The 12,838-nt window shown below is 38.8% G+C and overlaps 1 protein-coding gene across 1 annotated transcript in view; it reads left to right on the top strand.

The window, feature by feature from the left end:
* LOC145691834 (uncharacterized) overlaps positions 1-9,526 on the top strand; it is a 31,541-nt gene extending 22,015 nt beyond the window's left edge. Inside the window, exon 3 of the mRNA XM_081767151.1 lies at positions 4,255-9,526. Within this exon, the coding sequence (XP_081623277.1) occupies positions 4,255-9,450 (5,196 nt within the window). The 3' untranslated portion in view covers positions 9,451-9,526. The remainder of the gene's footprint in view (positions 1-4,254) is intronic.
* Positions 9,527-12,838: the final 3,312 nt, after the last annotated feature.

The following is a 12,838-nucleotide window of genomic DNA, read 5'->3' as shown; positions in this document are numbered from 1 at the left end:
GATTTGAGACGCAGTTGAAAGCTGGATTCATCAGCATTAAATATTCGCTCAGAATCATTCAGAATATCAGATTGCCCTATTTCTTTCAAGTATTTCTCAGGGTCCTGAAACCGCAAACGAATGTTTCCCTCGGCTACAGCGTGTTGCGCCTTGTTCAAAGTTTTGGGACACGATTTGTGGGTGTTCCTCATGTAAGTGTACGTAGAACCAGATTTCACCAGGCCGATATTCTTTGAACGGCTTTTTACCTTTTTTTGGATAGACATTTTTTAACACTGTTCAGAAGATCATGTTTCTTTTGTAGAAAGCCATTTTGCTCATATTAATGAGCCAATTTACTAATCCCTCTTCTTTCTGTGTTAGGTATGGTTCTGGACCCATTCTTCGCTCTTTGGGACTTTGACTATGAAGTTTATCCATCAGCGTTACCTGAGGAATCCCATAGGTTGCTGATGCCTTTCGTGTGGAGTGCTGTTTTTTTTTTTTTTTTTTTTTTTTTTTTGCGACAAGCCTCCAGAGCTTTTCGTAGATCCTTGTTTCAATAAGCTGGCAGTTTAAGCTTAGGCCTACTCAGACTCATTATCCGTGAAAGAAACAGGAAAATTCTTAAGGACATGCATGAAAACAGACGTATTCCAGACGTAAGCTGATAGCTATTTCGCTAACAATATTTGAATGCAGTTCCACGACGAAGCGAGAATAGTGTAGTTCAGTTTTAAACGAATTAGACCAAATTTAATAAATTTATTATTCAAATGAAATATCATACCCTAACAGAGCCGTTAATTTTCCATGAAATCTTGGGGGACTACATGAATGTTCAGTTACTTGAATTTGAATTTATTTTATGGCCTTTAGGCACCTAAAGTTCCGGCCGGTATAGAGTAGAGAAAGAGGATGTTGGAAGTTAGATGCCAGGGCCTATTTTGTTGATGCCATTTCAGCATTTGTCTGGTGTGACAGGAAAAACCCTAAAGAACTTAGTGAAGATGGTCGGCCGCTGGGCTCGAACCGAGGACCTCCCGAATGCTAAGCCAACGCTCTACCATCCTTCTAAAATTCGTCTCAACCGAGACATTCAGTCTGATGGTTCCTCGCGCCAATTTGGCGTAATCCAATCACGACAGGGACACAAATACAGAAATGTCGAGGACGATTAAAAATATCTTTGCTCTTCAGAGGGATTCAAACCCCCAGTAGATTGCCTCCTCATGATCAGAAGCCTAACGCCCGACACCACTACCACTGAGCCACAGCCATTCGGTTAATATTCACTTACTAAGAGTAAGATTCAGCAAATGATTATACAAATGTAAATTAATCACTGAATTAATGCTTGAATCAAGGAATTCTGCGAGAAATCACAAACGCAAAGCGTGGTCGGACACTAAAAAAAAGGAAAAGTTAATCCTTAACCGGTACAAATGTATTACGAAAAGTAGTGGTCGAACACTAGTAAATGTCTTTGTACACCATTATAACTTCAGGAACTCACTTCATGCAGATGAATCGAAAATTAGTCGTTATCGACATTTCTAGTGCTCGACCACTCCGTGGTCGAACACTAGTTAACAAAGAATATTTCATAAGTCATTGTCCGACCACTACATTTTATTGATTTATTCTTCAAACCTTACTGTTATTACTAAAATTTTATTACGAAATGTGCTCTACAGTTCCATGCAACAGAATAGCATGTGCATTTCTTACCTGGTGCGATAAAACTACGGACAAGTACCAAAAACAGGGCGCTGTCGTTCCCATTTGCAACACATTAAACCTGTCGAAAACTCAGTGCGTCTCCCGCAGGCATACATTTGATTGGCTATTACCGAATGCATGTGCAATATATTTTGACAGTATATTTGTGGTTGGTTCAGAATAAGCTGCAATTCAATTATAACGAAAAATCATGCCTTTTTTTTTAAATCGGAAAATAAGACTAATACATTTTTAAAGTGAAAAGTGGTCGACAACTAGGGGGTGGTCGAAGACAGGCACAGCCACCGTATATATATATATATATATACAGGGTGGGCCATTTTAATTAATCCACGGAAATATCTAAAAAATGATAAAACATAGAAGAAATGTTTGAAGTACACGTTATATATTGCTAAGGGGGAAAACCATTTCCGCCAAAAGTACCCCTCCCCACCCCCCGGAAATGGGGGTAACGGGGGGTAACTTTGAAATGTCAAATGGGAACATGGGTCGAGTAATACCTCGTTCGAAAGGTCTTGGAAAACTAAGTAACGCTGTACCAAAATTTGTTTCATATGGAGCACCAGTTTCAAAATGACCGCCATGATATAGTTCGGAAACTCCAGTAGCCGTAGTATGAAAACCATGGGAGGTAAATGAATGGAACAAAATTGAAATACGTAAATATCATAGGGCATATCGAATGATGTGACCCCTGCGATCCCAGCGGCTTTCCTGAAGGGATCTTGTGAGCTAACTTCAAAATTTCAATGTCGACCGGACAACGGTTCGGGCGTACGCTTGACCTACCCAATGCTGTTTGGAAGGCAGACTTCAGGGATAGAGAATTAGTGCACTCAGTTAATGCGGATTGCCACAGTCAAGGGCGCCCATAAGGGGGGCAAGGGGGGCTCTCGCCCCCTAGAGGAAATTGTGCTTCGGAATATCGAAAACTCAATAGAATTTTTAGAATAGCTACGGCAAAATTTGGAACTATATTTGAAATGTCGCTTTTTCTTGCCTTCCTTGGAAACCACAACATGGGCGCCCTTGGCCACAGTTACATTTTGATTAACTATTAGCACTCATGTTATATTGTGAGCTTGAGGGATGAAACAGTGTGTACGTATATCCCCGAAATGCTTTCCGAATAACCAGCACGCATTGCATAAAAGTTTCTGTGGCGACGGAGATTAGCAAATTCACACGTTTGTAAGTTCCAGCAACAGCATTATTCGACAACTTCTTTCGTATAACGTTCTTTCTGTTTTCGCATCAAATCATACTTACCCATACAGATATGCGTTACCATTGAAATAAAATTTCACCTTTTTATAGTCACTATAGCGTCATTTTTACAAACAAATGTTTCAACCATACCATACCTATTTGTAAGGTAGCCTTAATTTGCGAATTAAAGTAGAGTTCTCATTTGAACTTTCACTGTTACTTTCCACCCCGCTCACATACAGAGCACAGGAACAGATTATTTTGCAGGACTTGGATATCTCTCTATACATTATGGCAATTTTACTCTAACATTTTTATCTCTGTTGTATCATTCTTGAGCCTTGGAACGCCTCCGTGGTTTTCCTATTTAATTTTCGTTATTTTCATTTATCTCTACCCGTATTCATACTCGTTACTCACTTCAAGTTGCTATTTGAAATTTTCAAGTTGGCCCCGGATACCTTTCAGTGGAGTCACCCCGACAACACCTCTCGAATTGCCTTACGTCAGTTACCTACTCCAGTTTTTCTTCTGTTGAATATCTCCAATCGCTTTCATACTACGGATACTAAACCTTTTCTCTGACACTGATACTATGTTTCGGCGGCCTTTTGAGAACACTGCCATTTCACCTCAATCGTTTCCTCCTGCAAGATGTTTGATTTTGCAAGATTTATCGAACGAGGTACCACTCGACTCATGTTACTATTTGAAATCTTGAAGTTAGCCCCCAAGACCCCTTCAGGGAGGCCACTGGGATCGCAGCGGTCACATCATTCGATATGCCCTATGATATTTACGTATTTCAATTTTGTTCCATTCATTTACCTCCCATGGTTTTCATACTACGGCTACTGGAGTTTCCGAAATATATCATGGCGGCCATTTTGAAACTGGTGCTCCATATGAAACAAATTTTGGTACAGCGTTACTTAGTTTTCCAAGACCTTTCGAACGAGGTATTACTCGACCCATGTTCCCATTTGACATTTCAAAGTTACCCCCCGTTACCCCTATTTCCGGGGGGTAGGGAGGGATACTTTTGGCGGAAATGGTTTTCCCCCTTAGCAATATATAACGTGTACTTCAAACATTTCTTCTATGTTTTATCATTTTTTAGATATTTCCGTGGATTAATTAAAATGGCCCACCCTGTATATATATATATATATATATATATATATATATATATATATATATATATACTTACGTTACTAAGTAACCTATACGTAGTAAATCGTATACGTAGAAATAAAATAATCTTTAAATAGCAGTATAAAATTTCAAGTGTTAGTTATTTAAAACTACTATTTCTTGCAGGAACCTGCTGAAGACGTCCCTCTATCTCCCGAGGAAAATCATATAGAAAATACGTCTCAAGCTGTAGCTAAAAAAGAAAAGGATAATTATGGACAAAAACAACCAAAGGAACCTGCTGCTGCTGCTTCGAAAGCAAGTGCCATTGCAAATTCATTACCATCTAGTGCCCTTTCGACTACACCTTCCAGTGCTCAGCCTTCTAACTTGGCAGATACAAAAATATCACCCACTGGTAAGTCTAAAGCAGAATCCAGCGCTATATCTTCTGCATCGACCGGCACTAAAACGGCTGGATCCAGTAATACTAACGCTGTCTCCAGCGCAACATCACATGGATCAACAGGAAGTGATGGAAGATCAAATAACGCAAATGCAATATCTGGTAGTAACTCATATACTGGAGCGTCACCAGCAGGTGAATCCGGAGCTGGAACTTCTAATGCATTCTCTAACACAAACGCCTTTTCCTTAACTGGAAGCGAAACACCAGGTGATTCCAGCATTGGAGGTTCTAATGCTTACTCTAGTGTTAACGCTAAAACACTAATCGGAAGTGCACGCCAAGGTTATGGTGTTTCTAGTGCAAATGCCAATGCTAACTCTAATTCACTAACCGGAAGTATAGAACCAAGTTATGATGTTTCTAATGCTAATGCTCATGCTAACACTAATTCACTAACTGGAAGTGTAGGACCAAGTTATGGTGTTTCTAATGCAACCGCTAATGCTAACGCTAATACATTAACCGCAAGTAGAGGACCAAGTTATGGTATTTCTAATGCAAATGTTACTGCTAACACTGATTCACTAAATGGAAGTGGAGGACCAAGTTATGGTGTTTCTAATGCAAATGCTAACGCTAAAGCTAATATACTAACCGGAAATGGAGGACCAAGTTATGGTTTTTCTAATGCAAATGCTCATGCTAACGTTCATTCACTAACTGGAAGTGGGGAACCAAGTTATGGTGCTTCTAGTGCAAATGCTCATGTTAATGCTAATTCAGTAACAGGAAGTGGAGGACCAGATTATGGTATTTCTAATGCAAATACTAAGGTTGACGCTAATTCACTAACCGGAAGTAAAGGACAAAATTATGGTGTTTCTAATGCAAATGCTCATGCTAACGCTAATTCACTAACCGGAAGTAAAGAACAAAATTATGGTGTTTCTAATGCAAATGCTTACGCCAACGCTAATTCACTAAGTGGAAATACAGAACCAAATTATGGTGTTTCTAATGCAAATGCTCATGCTAACGCTAATACACTAACCGGAAGTAGAGGACCAGATTATGGTATCTCTAATGCAAATGCTTACGCTAAGGCAAATTCAGTAACCGGAAGTGGAGGAACAGATTATGGTATTTCTAATGCAAATGCTAACGCTAACGCTAATTCACTAACCGGAAGTAGACGACCAAGTTATGGTATTTCTAATGCAAATGCCCATGCTAATGGTAATACTGGAACCGGAAGTGGAGGACAAAATTATGGTACCTCTAATGCAAACGCTAAAGCTAATTCACTAACCGGAAGTAGGGGACCAGATTATGGAATTTCTAATGCAAATGCTTACGCTAACGCTAATTCAGTAACCGGAAATGGAGCACCAGATTATGGTATTACTAATGCAAATGCTTACGCTAACGCTAATTCATTAACCGGAAGTAGACAACCAAGTTATGGTATTTCTAATGCAAATGCCCATGCTAATGCTAATACTGGAACCGGAAGTGGAGGACAAAATTATGGTGTTTCTAATGCAAATGCTCATGCTAACGCTTATTCACTAACCGGAAGTAAAGGAGAAAATTATGGTGTTTCTAATGCAAATGCTTACGGCAACGCTAATTCACTACGTGGAAGAGGAGAACCAAATTATGGTGTTTCTAATGCAAATACTCATGCTAACGTTAATTCACTAACTGGAAGTAAAGGACCAAATTATGGCGTTTCTAATGCAAATGCTAATGCTAACGCTAATTCACTAACTGGAAGTAGAGGACCAGATTATGGTATTTCTAATGCAAATGCTTACGCTAAGGCTAATTCAGTAACCGGAAGTGGAGGAACAGATTATGGTATTTCTAATGCAATTGCTAACGCTAACGCTAATTCACTAACCGGAAGTAGACGACCAAGTTATGGTATTTCTAATGCAAATGTCCATGCTAATGGTAATACTGGAACCGGAAGTGGAGGACAAAATTATGGTACTTCTAATGCAAACGCTAAAGCTAATTCACTAACCGGAAGTAGGGGACCAGATTATGGTATTTCTAATGCAAATGCTTACGCTAACGCTAATTCACTAACCGGAAGTAGAATACCAGATTATGGTATTTCTAATGCAAATGCTAACGCTAACGCTAATTCAATAACCGGAAGTAAAGGACCAAATTATGGAATTTCTAGTGCAAATGCTCATGCTAACACTAATTCACGAAGTGGAAGTGGAGAACCAAATTATGGAGTTTCTAGTGCAAATGCTCGTGCTAACGCTAATTCAGTAACCGGAAGTGGAGGATCAGATTATGGTATTTCTAATGCAAACGCTAACGCTAATGCAAATTTACTAACCGAAAGTAGACGACCAAGTTATAGTATTTCTAACGCAAATGCGTATGCTAACGCTAATTCAGTAACCGGAAGTGGAGGATCAGATTATGGTATTTCTAATGCAAACGCTAACGCTAATGCAAATTCACTAACCGGAAGTAGAGGACCAGATTATGGTATTTCTAATGCAATTGCTCATGCTAATGCTAATTCAGTAACCGGAAATGGAGGACCAGATTATGGTATTTCTAATGCAAATGCTTACGCTAACGCTAATTCACTAACCGGAAGTAGAATACCAGATTATGGTATTTCTAATGCAAATGCTAACGCTAACACTAATTCAGGAAGTGGAAGTGGAGAACCAAATTATGGAGTTTCTAGTGCAAATGCTCGTGCTAACGCTAATTCAGTAACCGGAAGTGGAGGATCAGATTATGGTATTTCTAATGCAAACGCTAACGCTAATGCAAATTTACTAACCGAAAGTAGACGACCAAGTTATAGTATTTCTAACGCAAATGCGTATGCTAACGCTAATTCAGTAACCGGAAGTGGAGGATCAGATTATGGTATTTCTAATGCAAACGCTAACGCTAATGCAAATTCACTAACCGGAAGTAGAGGACCAGATTATGGTATTTCTCATGCAATTGCCCATGCTAATGCTAATTCAGTAACCGGAAATGGAGGACCAGATTATGGTATTTCTAATGCAAATGCTTACGCTAACGCTAATTCAATAACCGGAAGTAAAGGACCAAATTATGGAGTTTCTAGTGCAAATGCTCATGCTAACACTAATTCACGAAGTGGAAGTGGAGAACCAAATTATGGAGTTTCTAGTGCAAATGCTCGTGCTAACGCTAATTCAGTAACCGGAAGTGGAGGATCAGATTATGGTATTTCTAATGCAAACGCTAACGCTAATGCAAATTTACTAACCGGAAGTAGAGAACCAGATTATGGTATTTCTAATGCAATTGCTCATGCTAATGCTAATTCAGTAACCGGAAGTGGAAGATCAGATTATGATATTTCTAATGCAAACGCTAAGGCTAATGCTAATTCAGTAACCGTAAGTAAAGGACCAAATTATGGTGTTTCTAATGCAAATGCTGATGCTAACGCTAATTCCCTAACGGGAAGTAGAGGACCAAGTTATGGTATTTCCAATGCAAATGCTCATGCGAATGTGAATTCACTAACTGGAAGTAGAGAACCAACTTATGGTGTTTCTAATGCATATGGTCATGCTAATGCTAATTCAGTACCCGGAAGTGGAGGACCAGGGTATGGTATTTCTAATGCAAACGCTTACGCTAATTCACTAACCGGAAGTAGAGGACCAAGTTATGGTATTTCTAATGCTAATGCTAACGCCAATACACTAACCGGTAGTGGAGGATCAGATTATGGTGATTCTAATGCAAATTCTAATGTTAACCCTAATATACTAACCGAAAGTAGACGACCAAGTTATAGTATTTCTAACGCAAATGCGTATGCTAATGCTAATTCACTAACCGAAAGTGGAGGACTAGATTATGGTGTTTCTAATGCAAATGCTTATGCTAACGCTAATTCACTAACCGGAAATGGAGTACCAGATTATGGTGTTTCTAATGCAAATGCCCGTGCTAACGTTAATTCACAAACCGAAAGTGGAGGACAAGATTATGGTGCTTCTAATGCAAATGCTTATGCTAACGCTAATTCACTAACCGGAAATGGAGTACCAGATTATGGTGTTTCTAATGCAAATGCCCGTGCTAACGTTAATTCACAAACTGAAAGTGGAGGACCAAATTATGGTGTTTTTAATGCGCATTCTAATGCTAATGCTTATTCATCAGGAGTGCATCAACCACAATATCCTGATGTTGATGGCAGTTACAATGCATATTCTAACACAGGAGCTTACAGCACTAATGGAATTGAAAGACCTACGCGTCATGAATTACAGGGTGGCAATTATAGAATTCGCCCTTTTTCAAGTTCTGAACCGAATACTGGGGTTCCTGTTGGTGGCAGTCATGCAAATGCCAATGCTTACGCTAATTCTGATGAAGGGGACTTAGGAACAAACCCTAACGATAATCAACAATTCAATTCGTTATCGACAGGTGACGCATATGCTGCAAACAATATAGGAAACTTATTAGCACCTGATGATAATAGTTATTTGCATTCAAATGCTAAATCATTAGCTTCCGCTCAGGAGAACACAATAGATGGTTCCTACAACGCACTTTCAAACGCTGGCGCTTACGCTTCAAATGACAATGCAAACATTGCTGGTGGGAATTCGGCAGCAGTGGCGAACTCTGCAGCCCAAGTTTCAAGCGCGCTCAGTGGTGGATCGTTCGCGAGTTCGAATGCAGTTGCAAATGTTAATGAAAACAGTGGAAATGCTAACGGTCTTTCTTATGCTAATAATTATCCTGATAATGAGCATCATTTTCCAGAGTATGGAGGCTCGTTGTCGCAAGCATCCGCAAATGCCATGTCACATGACAACTCCAGCCCATATCCAGTAGGCTACGGTATACCAATGAATGAGCTACAAGCAGACAGCGTTACGGAAGAGACAGTTAATAAAAAAGTGTTGTTCTATAAGAAAAAAATAGTGTAGCTCTGTGTTGTGTCAGAAAAGTTTTTTTTTTACCATTTATTTATTGGTTTATGTATTATCTTCAAAATAGCAAGCAACATAGACCAACAAACTAAAAATTATTTACATTACAATTTGCTTTGTGGAACGTTTTGAACAAACTTTGTAATATATGTTATTGAAAATGTATTCTTGTTTAAATATTGTTAAGCAAAAATGAAGCAAATTACAGTATATTCTATTGAAAATCTTGTTATGTACTTTCTTGGTGTCCATTTTTAAGATCAAAGCATAACGCAGAGTATGTGAATGGATTGGTATAAATATTTGTAGTAGGATCCAGATGTTTATTTTATGCCGTATTTTACTTTCTTTTCTTCTTTCATTTTCGAAAGCCTAATTCTGGTTTAAATAAAATATATTAATTATATTTGTTATAAAATAGTATGTTTTGCGCTTTTGTATAGCTCCATCTATAGCCCTTGGAATTCTTAGCGTTTGTAAGAAGAACAAAACAAAATATTTAATTCAACATTTTAAGTTTATGTACTATTTAAGCTAAGGAGTTTGGAAACACTTGGAAACATGTGTGTGCTACAAATTTTGTTCTTACCTGGGTATTTATTGATCTTTCTCGATTCAGTTCGTTCGTTTAGTTGGAGTTTGAGGTTCATTCTTACAAACAGAGGGTACGATACCAGGACTCGAGTTGCGCAATAAGAGTTATATAACCTTAAAGGTCATCAAGTGATTAGTTAATTACCAAGTTATTAGCTGCAATAGGGATAAAGTGATGGAACGTCGAAGCTAACAAGAGGTTCTATGGTAAACACAAGAAAGAAAGCGTTTCTCCCGTCTCTCCTACGTATTTGGGAAGATGAGATAGCGATTCAAATGACATGTCCAAGCCACACAGTTATTGTGGAGAGTAGAAAGGATCAAATGATCCAAACAAAAGCATCTTGTACAACGTTGCACATCTTAAAATGGCCATTAACTCTCAGTGATAACACAATTCAGTTGTAAGGGAGTCGAAGCAGAACTGAGTAGGTGTCTGGAATGTTTCCGGTTTGATATCCAGGTGTCCCGCATTGAAGAAAGCAAATTGAACTATGTTGCGGAACACGGAAGCACAGAACTGATAAAGCGCAAACGATTGAAGATTCAAGAATTTGTCAAGGTACCAGATGTTCGTGAATTAATATTGAACCACTCTTAAAACTGTCATATATACCTTGAGCCCCTATTCCTGTGAAAGTGCGATTGTGTCAGTGACAAACTTCACAAAGTTCTTGTGAGGACGGAAAAAGTACACGTCCAGGGGCTGCTCTAGTCCTGTGCATCCAGTCGAGATCAGTTTCTTTGTGTATGTTACATTCGCTGGAACAAATTTTGCCGGTAAGCTCATTATTTTTGCTCACTGTTCTAAGATATGCACATTGTACAAACTGTTATTGTCAGGATCATTCAATCCTTTCTACTCTCCACATCAACTGTGTGGTTTAGACATGCCATTTGAATCGCTATCTCACCTTCCCAAATACATAGGAGAGACGGGAGAAACGCTTTCTTTCTTGTGTTTACCATAGAGCTTGTTAGCTTTGACTTTTCATCACTTTCTCCCTATTGCGGCTAATAACTTGGTAACACTAGTTAACAAAGGTTTTGTTACATAAAAGGAAATACCTGTTCTTAAAGGAACTTTTTGCGCTGAATTCGAATATGCACTCGGTTTTTCTCCATCACGTACGATTTTCCCGTAACAGAGGGATTTTCGGGAAAATCCCTCAAAAATTTCCCTTTTCGTTTATTTTACACCCCAAGATCTTGTCCCCTTGCATATACTAACATAGAAATTATACCTAAGTATACTTTGATTCATATTTAACAAACCCTCCAAGTTTCGTAATAATCGCTTTATTCTTTCTAGAGAAATAAATATGTTTGTATGTATACTGTGTGTACTGTTTATTGCACCTTATAGTAATGCTTTCAGATCTCTTAAGTTGAGGTAAAACGTTTTGCTTTATTACCACAAACACATATATAAAATATAATACAATATAATTTACAAGTGTGACAATTTACAATAAACAATAATACAAATCCCTCCAAAAGGTCATGAAAAGACAATCAAAACTATCACAATATATGAAACTTCCATTGGGTTACAAAAACGTACACTACTTCCTTCTTTTGTAAGAAATGTTGCATTCTCTAACAAGACCCCAACAATAGTTCCCCATCATTGAAGGATCCCATCGTCCCTGGTACCTTTTCTCCATTGCCATTATATCTTGGTGGAATCTTTCCCCCTGTTCGTCGCTGAGAGCACCTAGGTTAGCAGGAAAGAAGCTGAGGTGGGAGTGCAAAAAGTGGATTTTTAAAGACATCCTACAACCCAACTCTTTGTATTTCTGTATCATGTCCTGTACGATTTCTGTGTAACTCTCAGCTTTGTTATTGCCCAGAAAGTTGCGCACAACACACTTAAATGCTGTCGAGGCAGCTAGCTCACCACTGTTTAACTTGCTGTCAAAGCTATCATCAAGCATTAATTTCCTAATTTGGGGACCAATAAACACTCCCGCTGAAATCTTAGCATCACTCAGGTTAGGGAACTTATCTCGCAAATACTTGAAACCTTCACCAGTTGTGTCCATGGCTTTGACAAAGTTTTTCATAAGTCCTAACTTGATATGAAGTGGCGGTAGTAATATCTTATTAGGATCTACCAAAGGAGCGTATTTGACGTTGCATTCTCCAGGTACGTAATTCACTCTAGGTTCCCATTCCTTCACTTCATAATGTTTGTCATCAGCTCGGCTATCCCATAAACAAAAAAACATTGGTACTTCGTGTAACCGCACTGCAGTCCTAATAAAATACCAACTACCTTGATATCACAACATATTTGCCAACAATGGTCCTTGTAATTTATAAGATTTAGCAAAGTTGACATAGGATTCCTTAATCTTCACTGAGTGCGCAAGTGGTATAGAAGGTTTTTTTATTTCCATTATGTAAAAGGACAGCTTTAAGGCTGACCTTTGACGCGTCGATAAATAACCTCCATTCTTCTGGAACGTAAGGAATTCCTAGCTCCGCCATCAACCCATTTATATCCGTACATACGCACACATTATCTTGCATTGAGAAATAGCTTGAAAATTGAAAATACCTTTTCCTGTACATTGATATGTTCGTTTCTGCATCCAATAAGTTCCACTGCTGGAGCCTTGATCCCAGAAGTTCCGCCTCTTGTTTTGTCAGGTGCAAATCACGGACTAGGTCATTAAGTTCACATTGCCGGATGAAATGTGGCTCGCGAACACAGTCAGGGATGAACGGTGGATCCTTGGATGTACATGTTGATGTCGATGGTTCATCAAGGTCATGATCATCATCA

This window comes from Thermobia domestica, chromosome 8, assembly GCF_964235325.1.
Source record: "Thermobia domestica chromosome 8, izTheDome1.hap1.1, whole genome shotgun sequence".
NCBI classification, from domain to species: Eukaryota; Metazoa; Arthropoda; class Insecta; order Zygentoma; family Lepismatidae; genus Thermobia; species Thermobia domestica.
Note: the sequence above shows the minus strand (reverse complement) of the source record. Positions and strands in the feature narration are given on the sequence as shown.